Source organism: Prionailurus viverrinus, chromosome E1 (assembly GCF_022837055.1).
Source record: "Prionailurus viverrinus isolate Anna chromosome E1, UM_Priviv_1.0, whole genome shotgun sequence".
Lineage (NCBI taxonomy): Eukaryota > Metazoa > Chordata > Mammalia > Carnivora > Felidae > Prionailurus > Prionailurus viverrinus.
In genome coordinates, this window is record NC_062574.1 from 35,089,439 (window position 1) to 35,111,576 (window position 22,138).

The following is a 22,138-nucleotide window of genomic DNA, read 5'->3' on the forward strand; positions in this document are numbered from 1 at the left end:
AGCAAACTAATAGAGCCAAAGAGGCACTGATGGGCCAATCACTCCGCTTGGAACCGTTCCTACCAACCCTGCCAAACTTGCTGGGCTGAGCCCCAGTCCTACTGTCCCCTCGGGGGACTCTGCTGGTGGCCAGCGGTTGGTGCCATATTCCATCACCTATCGCTAAGCCACCAGCATTTATTTGGGGGCATCTAAAGAGATTGTCAGGGGCGCCTGGGTGGCTCAGTCGGTTAAGCACCCGACTCTTGATTTCAGCTCAGGCTGTGATCTCACGGTCGTAAGATCGAGTCCCTCGCATCGGGTTCCACACTGAGCACGGAGCCCGCTTGGGGCTCTTTCTCTCCCTCTCTCTCTGCCCCTCCCCCCTTGCGCTCTTTCAAAATAAACAGACATTAAGAAAAGAGATTATCAAACCTTGTTCATTCAGGATTTCTTTTATTCACTACTGTATTTTGACTCTGACGTCCTTTTTCTAAAATCTGTCATTCATTTACTCAGAAAGTATAGATGACTGCATTATTTTTAATGTTTATCTATTTTTGAGAGACAGTGTGTGAGCTGGGGGGAGGGATAGAGAGAAAGGGAGACAGAGGATCTGAAGTGGGCTCTGTGCTGACAGCAGAGAGCCCAATGCAGGGCTCAAACTCCCACACCATGAGGTCATGACCTGAGCCAAAGTCGGATGCTCAACGGACTGAGCCACCCAGGCACCCCGACTCCTCCCAACATCCCAAATGTGACTGGTTAACGCCCTCCTCTGCAGAAGTGGAGGGATGTTTGCGTCTTCTGCACGTTGTGCTGCATTATCTCTTGCAATCGTGCGGCCCTGATCCGAGCTGGGTAGGAAAGCAGTGGTAGGTGTGGTGCTGGGCTGAACTGGAGAGAGCCCAGCCGCACGCATCCGACCCTCAGTGGGGTCGGCAGAGGCTAGTGTGGTACAGGTGACCAGTAAGTGCCCCCACCAATAAGTTTTCTGAAATAAAGGCCTGAGCAGGGCAGTCCTGGGTAATTACTGCTCTCACACATTCTTTACTCTAACCCTCCAGCATCTCCCTGCCAGCTCTCTGAGGGTGGGGACTTTTTTTTTTTTGTAAAGAAAACAAACAAAAAAACCCAATGGGAACTATCTACTAGCTTGTAAGGTTGAGGAACACCCTACTTCCAACTACACATTTTGCGTCTGAGTTTGAGCTCTTGGGAAGAAAGACAGGCCTCAGCCCGACAGTGGAGGTAGGCTCAGCGATCCAAATTTTCTGGCAACCCCAAAGACCTTACGGAGGGGCCAGAAAGAGATGATCCTCTACGGGCAGGGGGTCAAGCACGTTGTGAATAACTGGTATTTGGTGAGCCAGGGGAGAGAGCACCAGAATAAGCTGTTAATTCACTTAATAGTCTAAGCCCCTTGAAGATACGTTTTCCAGTTTCCAGAGACTGACTGTATCAGGGAAGCGAGGGAAAGACGCCCCATTCACCCTACTTGGCCCGTACTGTGTCTTGTGGAAATACTGGCTACCACGAGGGACTCTGGCTTCAGTCCTGCTTCTCTCGCCTGTGGCCCCTGTTGTCTGTAGATAAATATTTAACTGTTTACGTTTTAGTTCCTTACCACGTGGCTAGAATTGGTTATGGATCTATACGTTTCAATATGAGAAAAACAAGTCTTTTATAAGCAATGCTGAGAAGCCAGTATCGGAAAGTAAACTTTGTAGGTGGCCTGAGGCAGGACGGCGTTCACTCTGTGACAACCTCACATAGTGTCTCACTCTCGTCACCCAGCTCTTCAGTAGTGGAATCTGTGGCCTGAGCCTTCTCTGCTCTGGCTTTGCCAGGCTCCCTGGGAAAAGGAGAAGAATGCCAAGGCTTTGACTCTCGAAAGGAACAATTCAACTCTTCATAATTTCCTCATTTTAGAGAAAATCTTCCCCAATCACGTACCCTAGTTCCATGTGGAAAATCTCATCTTCATCAGAAGAATCCTTGTCGTGCAGCTTCTGTGCCATGTTTTTCTTGCGTGTGGCATTGAGAGGTCTGTACATGTCCCTAAGCCAAAGTGGCCGCCTTCTCCAGAAAAAGCCCTCCTAGAAAACAGAAAGGACAATGTTAGGTCTGTTTCCCCTGCCTTCTCCAGCCACGGTACTTTATCCTCCTCAGATTTACCTGACTGTCACTTTCCTTTGAGCATCTCTTACGCAGCAGAGATCCAAAGAAGCCCCTTGAAGGAAACACACACACAGACAATTAGTGATTCGTACCATTTTCCATGCCTCTCACAATGTATTTCTCCGGTGTTATTAGCAAGCAAAATCAACACAGACCTGGGATCTCAGGAATAATTCCATACATGCTGGGCTTTCAGAATTTTCCTGTGTCTGTCCATAATGGCCCCACAGTGTCCCTGGGAGACCTTTGTATGTAACTTGACATGAAGTATAGGCAGGATTTTCACCCTGCTCACCTTCTGGCCCTTGGCCAAGTGCCCTTGTGCAGTCAACAAACTGGGTGACCACACGGCAGAAGCACCTAACTCTCTCTAGAAGCATTTTACATCAGTCCCCGCCAGGCTTAGCCTCCCAGGCATCATTTGCTGGCGGGTGGGGAGGTGTTTCTATTTTCCTAGCTGCTTTACCTTACGAGATGAATCGCACCGAGTGAATGCCTGAGTCCAACCAGCAGTTATCTAGCTCACTGACTTTCACACTGCAGGCAGATGAGGGAGTGAGTCGTGAAATCACCTTAAAACACACGGCTAGCGCTAAAACACAAAATACTCTTTTTGAATACAAACGGAATAGGGGGTACCTGGGTGGCTCAGTCAGGTGAGCAGCCCAAGTCTTGATTTTGCCTCAAGTGATGATCTCACAGATTGTGACATTGAGCCCTGTGTCCGGCTCTGTGCTGATAGTGTAGAACCTGCTTGGGATTCTCTCTCTCTCTCTCTCTCTCTCTCTCTCTCTCTCTGCTCCACCCCCCCCCCCAAATAACTAATAAACTTAAAAAAAACAGAACAGAAAGAATCAGAGTGTATGATAAGTTTGTTTTAGAAGGTACTTATATCTATACGGTATGTGTGCACTGAGTTGTGACATAAAATGCGGTTCACAGCCCAGGAACAGTGTAGTCAGAGACGTGTCCAACTGGAAAGGAACCATCGTCTTTCTGGTTCTAGTGGTACTAGTGATACAACCGTCCGGCAAGACATCTTCCTTTTCTCCTTCTCCATCTCATTATTATAAAAGGAAGAGATAAATGATTATCTAAGGTCTCTCCCAGTTCAAATTCTATTGGGTCTGGATAAAGGGAATGGAGAGCGGGGCCTCGAAAACCAGAAGGAGGAAGAAGGAAGTTTCCCCCCCACTTTATAGGAGGGACTCATGTATTCCACCTTCCATCATGCTTGAAGACTAGCCCCTTCACCCCACGACTTTTGGCCCTCCCTATCCCTTCTCCAGAGCCTCTGAGAAGGTCTGTGGCCAGGCCTGATGCCCACCGCCAGCAGGAACGGGTCTGAACATTTCCACCCCCGTCCCCCCACGATCTTTCTTTAAAGGTCTAGTGAGCAGGTGCTCTGTGCCAGTCCCATTCTAACTCGGGTTTGGCTGGGCAGCTAACTTTGCTGGATCCAGGCAAAGCATTAGGCCAAATATGTATTCTTTCTGCCTTTGGTGATTTCCTGGCTGTAAAAGAAGGGGATTGAAATAGAGGAGTTTGAAAATCTAGTTCGAAAATTCTACCTTAACGATTGCCAGACTAATATTTACCTTGAGCTTCCTTCTTTACCTTCCTTGGCTGCTGCTCTATGAGAATGAATCTGTTTTGGAAGAAAACATGATCACAGTTACCCATCACAATAACCACTCCCTCCAAATCTTTATTCATTCCTTGGCATTTTAGGTCTTATCTACCCAGTGAGATGATAACTTTTCCTAGGACAGGAATTTGTTTAACAGTCCTTTGACTCTTCAATAACACCTAACTTGTGTGCAGCTGGTAATACATTTTACTGACTGTCTCAGATAACGGTCAACAGACAATTCCTAATAAAAATTCTTGGGAGGAGGAAAAGAAAAGTGTCTACCAGAAACCTAAACAGCAGCACTGTTTTAAAGTCAAGGACAAGAGTAGGATGTCTGTTATCACTGCTGCTATTCATTGGTGTTGAGGAGGTCCTAACTGATGCACTGGGAAAAAATGGACTCGTGGAAAGGAAGAACTAAGACGTAGTTGCATACGAAATTACAGACAAACTAAAAGGCCCAAGAGAATCAACTAAAATTTTATTGGAAGAAATATGAGAATTCAGTAAGATGGCTAGATATAAAATCAAGAGATCAACATGTAAACCTCAATGACTTTCCTATGTTCCATAAATAATCAAAAAACGGAAGAATTATCCCATTTACAATTATCAATAAAAAGGCATAAAGTACCTAGGAATAAACTTAGCAAAGAATGGGTAAGACCGATGAGATGAAAACACTAAAGCTCTTCTGAAGGACATCAAGAAGAAACGAATACATGATGTGAGACACTATTTTCCTAGAATAGTGTAAAGATGTCAGTTCCCTTCAAATTGACCTACAAATTCAAGGCAATCCCATTCAAATCCCAAGACAGTTTTTTAAACAAAAACTGGCCAGCTGACATTTGGTAGAGAAAATGTGCAAGCATAGCTACAAAATGTGTGAAAAAGAAGATCACAGAGCAGACATTAAAATACGTTCTTACAGAGCAACTGCAGTTAAGTATGTAGCGTGATACTGATACAGGAAAAGAAAACCAGATTGATAGAATAGAGTCCAGATAAAAGTAGTATTTTAGATCCATGAAGAAAGAATGAACCATTCAATAAAAGATTTTAAAGTAACTGGATCTTTACGTAAGGGAAAAAAGTTAGATCCCCTACCTCGACCGTACCAAAACACCAAACAGATTCCATACAGATTAAAAATAAATAAATCACAACAAATATTATAAGAGTACAGAAGAAAATATCAGAGACTATTTTTATACCATGAGGCGAAAAGGCCTTGTTAACAAGACCCATGTCCCATAAGCCATGAGGCAGATATGGTGACGGACTGTCCACACCCTCCTGTTCATCGTAGTCCTTGCCCCCTTGATCCCCCGGATTGTTCGTCCTCTTCCTGTTGATTTAGAAAACTCTCTTCGTATGAAATATATTAATCCTTTCAAGGGCTTTCACTGAATTTCAATGTTTCAAATATTTGTCAGTGTTTTTATCGTGAAGGAGACGGAACAGTGGGATAGGAGCACAGGCTGACTGCAGGCACAGCTGGGTTCTGCTTTGGGTTTTGCCACAGGGGCCTTAAGCTGATCCCCTTCTATGTATGAAAGAAGGATGGTGATATCATCCTCACAGGACTGTGGGGATTAAATCAGATGTCTGGTTTATTCCAAGCATAAATCAGACAAGACGATCAAATCTATCAAATGTTTCTGCATGTGGCATCAGGTCACAAAGCTTTTTCTCACCACAAGATTATAAAAGTATTGATTCTATTTTCTTCTCATACTTTGATGGGTTCTTGTTTCTCTTTTTTTACATTTCCTGAAATATGTTTTTTTAAGGTGAGAAATAGGGATCTGTTGTTATTTTCCTCCCAAATAATTAAGCAGTTGTTCTATTACCATTTATTTATTTTCTTCCACTGATTTGAATACTAAAAGGTAACATTTCAATGTTTATTTATTTTTGAGAGTGACAGAGAGAGAGAGTAAGAGTGAGAGAGGGGCAAAGAGAGAGAGAGACACACACACACAGAATCCAGAGCAGGCTCCAGGTTCTGAGCTGTCAGCACAGAGCCCAACACAGGGCTCGAACTCCTGAACCATGAAATTATGACCTGAGCCAAAGTAGGACGCTTAACCAACTGAGCCACCCGGGCGCCTCTAAAAGGTAACATTTCAAAAGTCCTAGTCACCCACGGATCTGTCTATTGCTGGACTCTGTAGGCTACTTCACATAAATATTCGGTTGCATTATTCCTCATTGTGAAATTTACACAATGCCTCATCTCTTCCTTTGAACATCATTATTGTCCACTACAGGAAAAAACCCGCATGGTCTCTGTCCTCAAAAAGTGTATCATCTAAGTAGGGAGAGGAAATAATGAAACCACATAAAAAAATATACACACAAGGTTAAACCACATAGGAATTTAAAACGGCAATAGGAGTTTATAGAACTTCCCCAAAAGCAAAAGGCTGCAGGCCACCTCAAGATGCAGAGTACTGACTGGACAATGGCCAATGATTTCTCTTCCCAGAGGTCATGGTAAGTTGACCCCACGCTAGTTCCTAGGCTCTTAGGCTGAGAAATCAGACTCTGATCTCATCAAGAGAGAACGCACTTCTTTCTACATGGAGGCAATATCACCTTACCAATGTCACAGGATTGATCAAAATCAGAATGTCAGGTCATGACTTGACAATAAGGAAAACATCCGTTCCATAGATAGGGCATCTGTGTCTACATGATTGGGCATTACCTCCTGTGGAGACAGGCCTCGGTGGCACACTGAAGTATAATCAGGAGGCTATTTGGTGAGAAGAGAAGTGGAAGAAAAGTAATGAGCTGAATCCAGTGTTTAATGGAAAGGACTGAGGTAGCCAGATCCATCCATCTGCCCCGCGGGCACAGCCCGGCTGGTGGGCCTGACTCTCATCTGCTGCCTGAGGTGCCATCTCTACTCTTAGGCAAGGCTAGGTGGGCACTGCCCATGTTGGTCTCTTCCTCACCATTTCTATGCTTTTACTACTGACCAACCCTCCAGAAGACAGACATGTTTCTCCTTAGCAGTTAATACATCCAGTCAGGTTTTACTCAAGTCTGATAGACCAGGAAGCCTTACATATCTCTGCTCGGATCCATGACCTTGATATTTCTCTCTTGAGGAGCTGCCTTTTAACAAACTGTTTAGCATATTTTTGTTATCAGGGGAGGGGAATGCGTCACTGTAGACCCTAAGAAATGGTGACAATCTCACAGAAGGACTAGGTCCAGGAGTATTACAGTATTCGGGGAAGGCTTTGTGAAGAAAGATGAACTCGAGTTGGCTTTTGAAGGCTCATAGGACTTCCACCAGCAGAGTGAAATAAAGGAATTTCAAGTGGGCAAAGTCACCAACAAAAGTAGGAATGGGCATGGTCTGACTAGGGGATGGTGAGGGGCTGCTTTGGCTGAAATGGAGGGTTGCCATGACAGATGGCAATATATATATATATATATATATATATATATATATATATATATGTATATATATATATATACACACACATATATATATAAAATAAGCATAGGTATATTTGAATAAATATACTGAATATATATTCAATTCATACATAATTGAATAAAGGGTAAACAGGCAAGCTCCAGGAATAGGCAACTGTAATTATGACAAGCTTTGAGTAGCCTGATGCAGGATTTTAGCTGCAGGGTTTTAACTGAACCTGTTTACACAATGCCTTGCGAAGTGGAGGAGAGAGCTGTGGGTACATCTAATTAATCAACAAGATGACACTTTTATCTCTAAGCCATGCCCTTTCTTCCAAGATGACTGATAGCTCCATGGAGCTGAAGACTATTTCTCTCTCATCATTGTAGCCAACGAGGAAAGAAATCAGTGGTAGTAGGAGGCTGCCTGGCGAGTGCATCGAATCGACATCATTTTTTTGAGTTGAAGAAATTTTACTATCATGTCAACTGTGGCCTTCTTAGACCTAATGTCTCAGAACAAGCTAATGGCTTGTTATCTTGGTTACAATCCACAGATGTCTCCCGGCAGTGGGGTTCCTTTTAAAATCCCTGGAATATACTTTGCAATAAAAGGACAAAGCATATCTCAGTCCTCCAGACTGAAGAGGGATATCAAGTCGTGATAGGTGGGAAAGTGGCTTTGATTTTCAGTTTGTGGGTTCTGAATCTATTATAAAGAAGGAATATAGTCTGGGAATCGGAATTAATTGTCCTCCTTACCTCAATGAGACAGAAAACTGTGATCAAAACCATCACTACTACAGTCACAGATATTGCCAAGATGAGTTTGTTGTTATAGCCATAGCCTGGAACTTCTTTTGTGAGCTAAAAAAAGGGAAAGACCAATTTTTTTAGAAAACAGAGATAGGATGAAAGTTAACTATTCTTTAACGACTCTAAAACCCCATTCTTTCCGATGAATCGCTTATAGGTTCTTAAGGAATATACCAAATCTAATGTGATATGTAATCTTAATCATTAGCATTTTCTTCAAGAATTTATGTATCTTGTATGTTAGGTCCTCTTTTTGTCTACTCTGGGAACAGCGGCACTGTTTCCTAAATGAGCAAAGTGGCAGATCACTGCCTTAGCCAAAATTATGTGGCCAAGACAAGACCCGGACTAGGAGCCCCTGGTCCTTGTGCTTGGGTCCATGTCCTAAACCACCTAAATGTCGAGACCCCACATTTAGGGATTTATCCTCACCTCCCTGGACTCCTGCCCTCTCTGTTCACTCTGGACTTCTGTGCTCTCATTGATATAATTCTCATTTTTCCATTGGTCCGTATCCCACTCTGCCTTGGACATCTTTACTTCTTGCTGCTCGCTGAGAAGCTTCATCAGGAGGCCTGTTCTGGAGATGAGCTTGGCACAGGCCAGCTGCATGTGGGTCTCAGAGCAGTCCATTTTCAAAGTCCGGATAACATGAGAAATGAGGCTTCTCACGTCATTGTTGGGGATGAGGGACTGTAGCTGCTGGTTTAACTGAATTTCAAACAGATCACCTGAGGACGAGAGCTTTGACACAGGGAAGCCTGTGGCTTTTGGGGGCAAGCCAGTGCCCGCATTGTGGTATTCCCATTGTGTATCATTGGTTTGTTTAACGGTCGGCATAGAGTTGTCTGCAGTAACAGTAGAATTAGCAGTGGAAAGATTCTTACGGTTTGTGAATTCAGGGAGGGTTTGTTCTGGCACAGTAGTGTTTCCTGTAGAAATATTTTCGTCAGAAACATTTTGGGCAGTAGTGTTCTCTACAGTAGTGTTTTCTCTGTAAGTTCCTGAAGGAGCAAATAATTCTGGAAAAGGATTTTTCTGAGGACTCAGTTCTCCCGGAGATGAAAAATCCTCTCGTGAAGGGGAATTTATGAGGCTCCTGACTGCAGAGGATGGAGGCCTCTTTGCAAGCAGCTGTCTATTACTGAGTGAACTTTCCTTTCTGGACTTTCGATTCAGTTTGGCCTTGGGTGTTCTGTGGACCACACGGGAGCGACTTTTATGAAAGCGGTGTGTTTTTCTGGGGTGTGAGGCTGGTCCGGAAGCCTTCATATTTCTAACTCTAGCATTTGCATCTTGTATAAGAAAAATGCTGTACATTAAGTCTTTTGATTTTTTTTTCACGTCAGGTGGGGATTTTGGAGCGGGGGTGGCAGAAGGCCTGCCCAAAGAGTATTGCTTCAGGAAAGAAGAGACCGCTGCCTTGGGCTCCTCTACGAACGAAGGCTCTGTGTTGAAGGAGCTTCCCACTAATTTGCTGGGCCTGTGCGCCACGTGAAGCTCCCCTGGGGATGGTCTCCTGAGCCTTCTTTCCTTGGCCATGTTCTCCACAGACGGCTGGGCGTTCTGTTTCCTCTGGATGTTCTGACGTCTCAGTTCTTTTAAGTGCCTTTTCCATATGCCCTTTGGGCCCTTGATGACCTTGTTCACTCTCAGGAACTTTTTCCCCACACTCTCAACTTCATTTAGGCTCTTCTCCTGCGGTTGGGCAGTTTCCAATTTCTTTGGAAAGATTTGACGTTTAAACTTGGGACCTAAAAGGCTGGAATGTATAAGCATGGCCGTTTTTTCTTTGTTTTTCACCTCATCAATTTTTTCCTGAATTTCTGCATCTAACAAATTTTCCAGAAAGTAGAGTTTTCTCAGTTTATTCTTGTAAGTTGAATTGTTGGATCCAGGTTTAAGAGACGGGTCCCCTGTGTCATTCATCGAGTGACCCACGGGCTTGTCTCCCTCTTGCACATTTGAAAACAGAAGTTTAATGAACGGTAACAGCGTCGATTCTACGTCTTCTAGATTGCCCTCCGAGAAATAAGGCAATATGTAACTCAGTGCACTAATGACATCACTTTCGTCATTGAAGTCTAGCTGCTCATTCATAAAGGCTGACAAACTGACACGATCTATGTCTGAGGATGCCTTCTCTGGCTCAATAGTCAGCTCCGTGCTGGCGCTCTTCTTTCGAGCTTTCAATACCTTCATGAATGATCCTTCTGCATTCCTTAGGTATACTTCCTGATCTGTCGAAGAAGGAGGAGAGATGAGTTTTGATAATGAAAGACTGATAGCACAGCTCTTTGTCAATGCACAGTCATACATGCCAGTCAAGCAAATTAAGAATCAGCAAATACTTGAGCGCCATTTAGAGAGGAGACGAACTCAAACTTGGGCCTACGATTGGCAACAACCAAAGGAGAAAAAGATGTTTTTTGAAAAAGTAGCTATTTCCTCAGAACATTCCATAGTGTGAATAACTATATTTAGAGTTATTCCATTGGTCCCTAAGGGCCGATTGCCCAGGCCTCAAGAAAAGCCAAGGCTGGAAGATACTCGGCTAAACTGTGTGCAGCTCTAGTGCGACTCCTGGCTTTCACATACCCCACCCTGCCCTGCTTCGGGGGCAGAGGGAGCACGAGTCTTCCTCCTTCTACGTCTTCAGTGGGCTTGAGTTCTTGCTACCATCACATATGCACGGGACAACACCCGTCACTAGCAGCTCCTCATCTGGACACGCCCTCTCCGCCCACCCACCAATTCCTTTGTTTGGTCCCTGCTCCCCTATATCGCACCTCCCGTAACATAAGCTCTAGACAGAAAAAACTAAAAACGAGACCCGTTAAGTCCACCCTGGTTCTTTGATTAAATTTGGGCAGAGATGTGGGGTATAGGTTAAGAGATTTTCCAGGTATGAGAGAGATGCCACTGTGGGGCGTTCAAAAAAATCAACGGAATGATCCTTGAGGTTTTAAAATGCAGAAGGGATAAAGAAACTTTGGTCAAATGCCTACTTTGCTTTCATTTCCTTTCATTTCCAGATTTCTAGCTTTACTGACAGAACCATCCAGAGCTTCCAACTACATGAAGGTCAAGCGTACAGCTTGTGTACACTGAACAGCACTGTGCAGCTGGGTTTTTCCAGAAGAATTAAACGTATTTTTAGTGGTGCTGGTGAGAGTCAGAGGAGGAGGTTATAAAGGTCACGAGAGAGGAGGAGCAGGGGCTGGCGGAGCGCCCAAAACGGGAGAGGAGACTTGAGTGCTAGGCTAAGGCACCTCTGATCTCATTTTTCCTCGCCTGTCAAAGGAGATTAAAAAAAAAAAAAAATGCCTATTCTGCCCACCTCTAAGGGAGAAGGGAGTAAGATAATTGGTAAGACATTGTTTTGGAAAATAAGCAACACTACTTATAGAAGTAGCAAAGTGTAATTTATGCTGTGCCCTAGACCATTGACAGGGACCCATATTCAAGCTATCCAGGTGCAAAAGCACATTTTGGAAGGCACCAAGTTAGTGCCAATAAAACCTAAGAACAGAAAAATACCTAAAAGCACCTGTGTTTTGGATAGAAAAGCTTAAGATTCAGAACAAGAGTTGGACAGCCCAAGAATAGAAGAGCCCTCTCATCCGTTAGAACGGTTGGGTAGCAGCTTCTGGTTAGGGAACAGAAACACAGAGGCTCCAAATATAACTTTTTCAGAAATCAGCATCACTTGTACTCTTAACACACTTATAAAAACAACAAAATAAGCAAACAGGTATCTCCACCTGTCCTATAAGACAAAGGGCACCTGAGACCTAACGCACGTAAAATCAGCTTATAAACTGTGATGCACTATGTGAACAGGTTTTCATTTTGGGGTAGTTGACTTAATAATGTAACTGAGAATCTGACTTTTAACAAAGGAATAGTTCTTAGAAATTTTGGGATCTGAACTCTGAATGAGTAAAAATAATGCAATGACATCATTAGTTTAAAAATTTACCATTGTTAGGGTGCCTGGGTGGCCCAGTCAGTTAAGCATCCGACTTTGGCTCAGGTCATGATATCACAGTTCAGCCCCTCATGGGGCTTGCTGCTGTCAGTGTAGAGCCTGCTTCGGATTCTCTGTCCCCCTCACTCACTCTCTGCCCCCTCCCAGCTCACGCACGTGAATGCTCTCTCTCAAAACTGAATAAATATTTAAAAAAATTATCATTGTTGATTAAAAATAAAAGTTAAACCAAAAATAAAATAAAAAATTACAAATTTATCATCAGGCAATTAGGACTTACCACAACGTGTGCCATTTGTCAGACATGTACTGTCACAATGTAGCTTGACTGTCTTACAGACAACCTCAATAGTATTTTTAAACTGGCAGAGACAGCAGGCCATACGGCTAGGTAATATCCTATAAATGGAAACACAGAGAATTAAATTAGTGGTAAAGGAGTTACTTGAGTAGGTAGAAGAGGCGGGCCAAAGTCATCACAGGGCTGTGCAAAAAGGAATTCTTGAGGCACATGGCCTGGATGGTTGGGTAGGGACCAGTTGGCCAACCGCTGCTCTTGAATATTACAAATACACAGACAGAAGGACCGAGGTGCCCAACAGAAAGGTAAGGATGGCATGGGGTATGGTATCCTTAGAATGAGACAGAGATTAGAACTGGGTGACACTGATCAGTAGTTTAATACACAGGTAACTCCTTCCAAGCCAAAAGTCTCACTTTGGGTTGAGAGCACACAGAAAGAGGGTAGACTTCTAAGAGTTTGAATAAATCTGAAATATGGCCCATACTGAGGATAAAAAGCAATCAACTTTGGCTCAGGTCATAATCTCGTGGTTCATGGGTTTGAGCCCCACATCAGGCTCTGTGCTGAGAGCTCGGAGTCTGGAACCTGCTTCAGATTTATCTTCCTCTCTCTCTACCCCTTCCCTGATCACTCTCTGTGTCTTAAAAATAAATAAATGTTAAATTTTTTTTTTAAAAAGCAATCAATCAAAAACTAATCCATAATCTACACAAATGCTACAATTAGCAGACAAGGACATTTAAAAAAGTTATTATAACAGTATTTCATATATGGAAAAAACCCCATGCCTCTACTTAACTCAATGAATTGTGCAACAACTTCAAGTGGCCTGATATATGTATACTTAGAGTCCACGAAGGAGAGGAGATATAAAAAAAATTTGAAAAAATAATAGCCCCCACATTTCCAAATAAGTAAACCCTATAAACTCACAAATCCAGGAAGGTCAATGAACTCTGAGCACAACATGGATTAAACTACATGTTTAGTTTAATCCATTAAACACGGATAAAACTACGCCACGGCACATCATAATCAAACTGGTCAAAGCCAGCGATAAAGAGCAAATCTTAAAAGCAGCCAAAGGAACAAAACCACACATGACATACAGAGCAACAAAGATATAACAGTGACAACATATTTCTTGCTGGAAATAATGTAAGCCAGAACTCGGTGGGGCAACATCTTTCAAGCAGTGAAAAGGAGAGGGGGGCCAAATAGCTATCAAGCTAGAATTCTATACCCAAAGCTTTCAAAAATAAAAGCAACATAAAGACTATCTGAGACATCCAAGAGCTGGAAGAATTCATCATTAGCAGGCTTACACTGTAGAAATGCCAAAGGAAGTATTTTTTTTAATGTTTACTTGAGAGACAGAGAGAGAGAGGGCACGTGCAGTATGCGTGTGCAAGGGGGAAAGAGCACTGAGGAGACAGAGAATCCCAAGCAAAGCCCAACGCGGGACTTGAGCTCACAAACTGTGAGAGTATGACCTGAGCCAAAATCAAGAGTTGGATGCTTAACTGACTGAGCCACCCAGGTGCCCCTAAAGAAAGTATTTTTAAGCAGAAGGAAAAGGATAGCAGACGGAAATGTGGATCCACACAAAGGAATGAAGAACATTAGAACTGGTAACTATATAGGTTATGATTTCACTTCACTATATGTATGTATATCATTTCACTATATGATTTCACTTATATGTAGAATCTCAGAAAAAACAAACAAGGGGTGCCTGGATGGGCTAAGTCCTACTCTTGATGTCGGCTCAGGATCTCAGGGTCGTGAGATCGAGCCCTGTGTCAGGCTCCACGCTCAGCATGGATTAGATTAAGATTCTCTTAAGATTCTCTCTCTCTCTCTCTCTCTCTCTCTCTCAGCATGGATTAGATTAAGATTCTCTTAAGATTCTCTCTCTCTCTCTCTCTCTCCTCTGCCCCTCTCCCCAACGTGTACACTCTGTCTCTAAAATTAAAAAAAAAAATACACCAAAATCCATAAGATACCTAGGAATAAACCTAATCAAAGAGGTAAAAGATCTGTATGCTGAAAACAATAGAACGCTTATGGAAATAAATTGAAGAAGACAGAAAGAAATGGAAAAACATCCCATGCTCAAGGATTGGAAGAACAAATATTGTTAAAATGTCTATACTACTCAAAGCAAACTACACATTCGATTTAATCCCTATCAAACACCAGTATTTTTCACAGAGCTAGAACAAACAATTCTAAAATTTGGATGGAACAAGAAAAGACCCCGAATTATAATGCTGGGAAAAAACAAACAAACAGAGCTGGAGGCATCATGATTCTGGACTTCAAACTGTATTACAAAGCTGTACTCATCAAGACAGTATGGTACTGCACAAAAACAGACACATAGATCAATAGAAGAGAATAGAGAACCGAGAAATGGAGCCACAAATATATGGTCAACTAATCTTCGATAAAGCAGAATATCCAATGGAAAAAAGATAGTCTTCGCAATAAATGGTGTTGGGAAAACTGGACCGTAACATGCAGAAGAATGAAACTAAACCACTTTTTTACACCATACACAAAAGTAAATTCAAAATGGATGAAAGACCTAAATGTGAGACAGGAAACCATCAAAATCCTAGAGGAGAACACAGGCAGAAACCTCTTTGATCTCAGCTAAAGCAACTTCTTACTAGACATGTCTCCAGAGGCAAGGGAAACAAAAGTACAAATGAACTACTGAGGAGTGCCTGGGTGGCTTAGCGGGTTGAATGCCTGACTCTTGGTGTTGGCTCAGGTCGTGATCTCAGGGTCGTGGATTGAACCCCGCATCAGGATTCTCTCTCCACTTGAGATTCTCTCTCTCCCTCTCTCTCTGCTCCCCCCCATGCATACATGTATGTGTGTGTCCATGTTCTTAATTAATTAATTAATTAATAGGGGCACCTGGGTGGCTCAGCTGGTTAAGTATCTGACTTGGCTCAGATCATGATCTTACAGTTCGTGAGTTTGAGCCCCGTGTCAGGCTCTGTGCTGACAGCTTGGAGCCTGGAGCCTGTTTCAGATGCTGTGTCTCCCTCTCTCTCTCTGCCCCTCCCCTGCTTGCACTCTGTCTCTCTCTCTCAAAAATAAACATAAACAAACAAACTAACATTTTTTTAAATGAATTATTGGGACCTCATCAAGATAAAAACCTTCTGGGGCACCTGGGTGTCTCAGTCGGTTAAGCTTCTGACTTCAGCTCAGGTCATAATCTCACGGTTTGTGAGTTCGAGCTCCGCATTGACTCTCTGTTGACAGTGCGGAGCCTGCTCAGATCCTCTGTCTCCCTCACTCTCTGCCCCTACCCCACTCTTGTGCTCTCTCTCTTAAAAAGAAACATCCATTAAAAAAAGATAAAAAGCTGTACAGCAAAGGAAACAATCAACAAAATTAAAAGGCAACTGATGAAACGGGAGAACATATTTGCAAATGACATAATCTGATAAAGGGCTAGTATCCAAAATCTATAAAGGACTCAACACCCAAAAAATCAAATACATAATCCAGTTAAGAAAAGGGCAGAAGACGTGAATAGACAGTTTTTCAAAGAAGACATCCAGAAGGCTAACAGACACATGAAAAGATGCTCAATATCACTCATCATCAAGGAAATACAAATCAAAATCACAATGAGATACCACCTCACATGTGTCAGAATGGCTCAAATGAAGAACTCAGGAAACAACAGATGTGGAGAAAGGGGAACCCTTCTGCACTGCTGGTGGGAATGCAAACTGCTGTAGCCACTCTGGAAAACAGTATGGAGGTTTTTAAAAAGTTAAAAATAGAACTACCCTACAACCCAGCAATTGTACTACTAGGCATTTAACCAAAGGATACAAAAATGCTGATTTGAAGGGGCACGTGCACCCAATGTTTATAGCAGCGCTATCAACAATAGCCAAAGTATGGAAAGAGCCCAAATGTCCATTGATGGATGAATGGATGAAAGATGTGGTATATATATATATACAATGGAGTATTACTCGGCAATCAAAAAGAATGAAATCTTGCCGTTTGCAACTACATGGATGGAACTGGAGGGTATCATGCTAAGTGAAATTAGTCAGTGAAAGACAAAGATCATATCACTTCACTCATATGAGGACTTTAAGAGACAAAACAGATGAACATAGGGAAGGGAAACAAAAATAATCTAAAAACAGGGAGGGGGACAAAACAGAAGAGACTCATAAATATGGAAAACAAACTGAGGGTTACGGGAGGGGTTGTGGGAGGGGGGATGGGCTAAATGGGTAAGGGGCACTAAGGAATCTACTCCTGAAATCATTGTTGCACTAGATGCTAACTAATTTGGATGTAAATTTTAAAAAATAAAAAATAAAACAAGGTAAAAAATAAACAAAAAATAAACAAAAAAAACCAAACGAATGAATAAACAACAACAAAAAAGAGAAAACACTTGTAAATATGGAGAACAAACTGGAGATATGGACAAAATGAGTGAAAAGGGTTAAGAGGTACAAAGTTGCAGTTATAAAATAAATAATTCACCAGATGAAAAGTACAGCATAGGGAATATAGTCAATAATACTGTAATATACTTATTGTGGTGAGCATTTCATAATATATATAATTGATCACTGTGTTGTACACCTGGAAGTAATTTAATATTACATGATCTATATATACTTCAATAAAAGAGATAATTGAGGGGCACCCAGGTGGCTCAGTCAGTTAAGCATCTGACTTCAGCTCAGGTCATGATCTCATAGTCTGTGATTTCAGGCCCCACATCAGGCTCTGTGTCTACAGCTCAGAGCCTGGAGCCTGCTTCAGATTCTGTGTCTCCCTCTCTCTCTGCCCCTCCCCCACTGGCACTCTGTCTCTCTCAAAAATAAAAAAATAAAAAAAGATAATTGACTATTTAAACAAAAAAAATAATATGGTGTGCTAAAAGTAAAATGTATGAAAACAAGAGCACAAAGGTCAGGAGGGGAACAATGGAAGTACACTATTTATTGTAAGGTTCTTATACTATTCATGAAATCATATAATATCATTTGAAGATAGACTGTGATAAGTTAAACATGAACACTACAAACCATTAAACAGCTACTAAAATAACAAAACCTGAGTTGTAACTATATATCCCCCCACCAAAAAATAATAAAACGTACTAAATCAACCCAAGAGCAGGAAGAAAAAGAAAAAGAAACAAAGAACAGATGGGATACATAGAAAAGAGTAGACAGTAGCTTTAAATGTAATCATATAAACAATTACATTAAATATAAATGGTATAATCACCTAATTAAAAGATAGAGTTGTCATACTGGATAAAAAAGCAAAAGCCAACTATATGCTGTCTATAAGATTCATCTTCAATACAAAGATATAAGTAGGTTAAAAATATGGAAGAAATTATGCTTTGCTAACACTAATCAAACAAAACCTTGAGTGGCTATATTTACTATAGGACAAAGTCAATTTCAAAGCAAAGATATTACCAGGGATAAATGAGGTTATTCCATCGTGATAGAAATGTCAACTAATAGAAAAGACATCACTTAAAAATTTATGTATCTGATCATAGAACTTCCAAATATATTAAGGAGAATAGGAAAGAGAGACACATAAGTACACAATTAGAGTTGGAGATTTCAATATCCCTCTCTCAATAATTGACAGAAAAAAATATTTAGAAAATGAGTAATGATACATCAGACTTGAAAAATACTACCAACCTACTTGACCTAGTTGACATTTATAGAATACTCCACACCAAATCAGCAGACTACGTATTTTTTTTCAAGTGGACACATAATATTTATCAAAATAGACCATATTCTCATCTATTACCAGAATTCATTGGCTATAAAACAAGCCTCAATAAATTTAAAAGGATTTCAGTCATCCAACATATTGTTCTGTGACCACAATGGAATTAAATAACAAATTAACAGATCTGTAAAATCTCCAAATATTTAGAAACTAACCAACACACTCCTAAGGAACCCTATTGGTCAAATAAGTCAAAATGGATATTAAAAACTATTTTGTACCGACTGAAACTGAAAACACAACATGTCAACATGTGGGATGTTGCTCATATAGTATTCATCTTCCCCAGTGTCCACTTTTTTTTTTTTTTTTTTTTTTTTTTTTTTTTTAATTTATTTTTGGGACAGAGAGAGACAGAGCATGAACGGGGGAGGGACAGAGAGAGAGGGAGACACAGAATCGGAAACAGTCTCCAGGCTCTGAGCCATCAGCCCAGAGCCTGATGCGGGGCTCGAACTCACGGACCGCGAGATCGTGACCTGGCTGAAGTCGGACGCTTAACCGACTGCGCCACCCAGGCGCCCCCCCAGTGTCCACTTTTAAGAAACTAGAAAATGAAAAGGAAATTCATCACTGAGTAAGGAGAGAAAATGGAATGATAAAGATCAAAGCAGAAAATTTTAAAAAGGAAAACAAAAATAGAGAAGTCAGTGTAATGAAAAGGCACTTTTTAGAGAAGATAAGTAAAACTGATAAACTTCTGGCCAGATTTATCAAGAAAAGACAAGAGAAGACACAAATTATCAATATCAAAAATGAGAGGAATGACACCACTACAATTCTACAGATACTAAAAGGATAATAAGGGAATATTATAAAATACTTCATGTCAATAACTTCAAGATGAAATAGATTCCCTGAAAGACATGAACTACTCCAAAAAATAAGTATGTAATTTAAGTAGCACTATTACAAAAATAAAATCTGTAGTTTAACACTTTCTCACAAAGAAAGCTTCAAGCCCACGTGGCTTCACTGGTGAATTCTAGCAAACATTTAAGGAAAAAATAATGCCAATTCTGCACAAACTGTACTAGAGAATTGAAGAGAGGGGAATACTTCCCAACTCAATTTTAAGGCCAACATTCACCTTATGAAAAGTAGATAAAGACATTAGAAGAAAGGATAGATAGAAGATCTCATATACTGCTGGCTGGAATGCAAAATGGTACATTCACTTTAGAAAACAGGTAAGCAGTTTCTTAAACAGTTAAATATACACTTAGCATATGATGTAGCAATCCTGCCATTAGGTATTTTACCACCTCCCCCCCTCCCCCAATGAAAACATATGCTCATACGAAGACCTGCATGTAAGTGTTTTAAGCAACTTTATTCATAAAGGCCAAAAAGCTAGAAACAACTCAAATGCCCATTAACTGATGCACGCATAAACAAACTGGTATATCCTCACAACTGCAATACTACTCGGCAATAAAAAGGAAATGAACTACTGACATGTGCAAAGACATGGATGAGTCTCTGGGGTGCCTGGGTGGCTCAGTCAGACAAGTGACCGACTTTGGCTCAGGCCATGATCTCATGTTCCGCAGGTTCGTGCCCTGTATTGGGCTCTGCGCTGACAGAGCCTGGAGCCTGCTTCGGGTTCTGTGTCTCTCTCTCTCTCTCTGCCCCTCTCCTCCTTATGCTCTCTGTTTCTCAAAAATAAACAAACGTCAAAAAAGTTAAAAAACAAACAAACATGGATGAATCTCAAAAGGATTATGCTGAGAGGAACCAATCACAGAAGACTGCATACTGTATGATTTCATTTATTTATTTTTTTTAATGTTCATTTATTTTTGAGAGAGAGAGACAGAGAGATGGAGTGCAAATGGGGAAGGGGTAGAGAGACAGGGAGACACAGAATCCGAAGCAGGCTCCAGGCTCTGAGCTGTCAGGACAGAGTCCGATGCAGGGCTTGAACTCACGAACCGCGAGATCATGACCTGAGCTGAAGTCGGACGCTTAACTGCCTGAGCCACCCAGGTGCCCCTTGTATGATTTCATTTATAAGACACTGTGGAAAAGGCAAAACTATAGGGACAAAAATTAGGTGGGTGGTTGCCAGGGCTGGTGGTGACAAAAGGGGATTGGCTGCAAAGGCACATAGGGGCCTTTTGGGGTGACAGAAATGGTCTACGTCTCAAATGTGGTGGTGGTTACATAACTACACGTTTGTCAAAACTCATCAAACTGTACGCTTAAAAAGAGTAAATTTTATACCTCAAAAAATCGGACTTAAGAAAACAATAAAACAAATCTAAATAAACAACTAAGTGAAAATACACATAAGAAAAATCAACTTACAGTGTTTCCAATTCAAGGGTCATCATGAGGATGCTCTCAACTGTTGTAAGTGACACCTGTGTTGATCCCATGTCTCTGAAGGAGAAAGCCCAAACATGCGTGATTTGAACCCAAGGATAAAAATTCTGTACCTAAAAAGATACTTAACAACATGTGATTACTTCAATTCTGGCTTCTTTGTCAAGTCAGCTCAAGAGTTTTCTTGCTATGGACAATAATTTCAGAAAACTCCCAATGAAGACATTTTATGTGCATCATCAAATTAATCACCTTGGTGCTCAACAGTACAATCCTTTTTACTCTTATCCTCATTTTCATTCTCAATTGCACCCACCTCTCTTGATTAGTCTTTTTTTCTTTTAATATACACCTTACTCCACTTTCCACTTTGAGATAAATGGTATTTCTACCTACATCTACAAGTCCCATGTCTGTTATGTGTTCTTCAATACTACTACTCCCTCTGCAGGCTATCTTGCCCGTATACGTTTTTTCTTTGCTAATAATGCTTATTTCAATAACCCAGTTAAAACTTAAATTACGACTTTTTAACCCAAACGCAAAATACTTAATCTTTTGATGACAACAAAAAAGATCAGAAATCATCTCATGAGCCGTGAGATTGTTGCAATACTTACAAATATTTTAACGCTGGCAACTTAAAAAGATAGGAATCTTCAACAGCTGACAGAGGGTTCCGACTGATAATTCTGAAAAATGCAATGGAATTAAAATTATCTGCATTTCCAGTAATGACTACCACGAAAGTTTATGTTCATTTTGGGGGTATGGAACTGGAAGGTTAAAACTAATCATTTTCTGCCTTTGCCTATAAATCACCCTTAGATTCTGTAAAGCACTCTTCCTTGGGGAACTACCCAGCTCTCTGGACGATAAAGTGGAGAACAGAAAGAGAAAAAAAATTTTTTTTTTTTTTACGTGGACAGCAAAGCAAAGATATGCCAAAGGACTTTTTGGGCTGAAAACCCTAGAAGTGACTATGCTGGTAGGAAGCCCAGGCTCTGTAGGCAATACTGTTTCTAGTGTCCTCTATAATTCTAGGTGCTTTTCCTTTATCTCTAGAAATGTAAAAAATTCCACAGTTTAAAACACCCGGTTAAAGACAAAAATAGGACCAATTCCTCAGTTTGGGGGCCAAAGACAAAGGGATTAATCTAAGAGGAAATGGTGGAAGCTATACCCCCACCATGTGTATTCTCCTATGACAGCCTTTGTTAGGTGGCATATGATCCCGTTTCCTTATCCATCTCCTGGACTGCCAGCTCCTTGAGGGCAGGGACCATACTCTATTGTCATTTTTGTCCCTGTGCCTGACAGAGTGCTTGTTATTTACTAGTTACTTAGTGAAGGCTTGTTGAATAAATAACATTTTGTCACTGCTTGACACAAGTCTTTATTCCAAAATGCTGAGTAGATTTTCTTCCCAGTTCTTTACAGCAAAAATAAAGTGAAGGAAACAGGAAGAAAGAAAAGAAAATCTGCCTTTAGGTTGACTCTGCTCAAGAATCATCACTGTACTTGGGGCGCCTGGGTGGCGCAGTCGGTTAAGCGTCCGACTTCAGCCAGGTCACGATCTCACGGTCCGTGAGTTCGAGCCCCGCGTCAGGCTCTGGGCTGATGGCTCGGAGCCTGG

At 41.5% G+C, this 22,138-nt stretch overlaps 1 protein-coding gene across 12 annotated transcripts in view; it reads right to left on the reverse strand.

Moving 5' to 3' along the window:
* Positions 1 to 418: 418 nt before the first annotated feature.
* The window catches only part of LOC125151379 (RAD52 motif-containing protein 1-like), a 58,340-nt gene continuing 36,620 nt past the window's right edge, over positions 419 to 22,138 (reverse strand). For 6 of the 12 annotated variants that reach the window (XM_047832255.1, XM_047832257.1, XM_047832254.1 and 3 more), the window contains 9 exons: positions 21,123 to 21,194; positions 20,485 to 20,559; positions 12,322 to 12,440; positions 8,483 to 10,290; positions 7,997 to 8,101; positions 3,759 to 3,808; positions 2,158 to 2,212; positions 1,936 to 2,078; positions 419 to 1,834 (listed from right to left, as the gene is read on the reverse strand). In XM_047832255.1, the coding sequence (XP_047688211.1) occupies positions 1,732 to 1,834; positions 1,936 to 2,078; positions 2,158 to 2,212; positions 3,759 to 3,808; positions 7,997 to 8,101; positions 8,483 to 10,290; positions 12,322 to 12,440; positions 20,485 to 20,559; positions 21,123 to 21,194 (2,530 nt within the window). In that variant the 3' untranslated portion in view covers positions 419 to 1,731. Of the gene's footprint in view, positions 1,835 to 1,935; positions 2,079 to 2,157; positions 2,213 to 3,758; positions 3,809 to 7,996; positions 8,102 to 8,482; positions 10,291 to 12,321; positions 12,441 to 20,484; positions 20,560 to 21,122; positions 21,195 to 22,138 lie in introns of those variants that run through there. The other 6 variants (XR_007146762.1, XR_007146766.1, XR_007146756.1 and 3 more) reach the window with 5 other exon arrangements.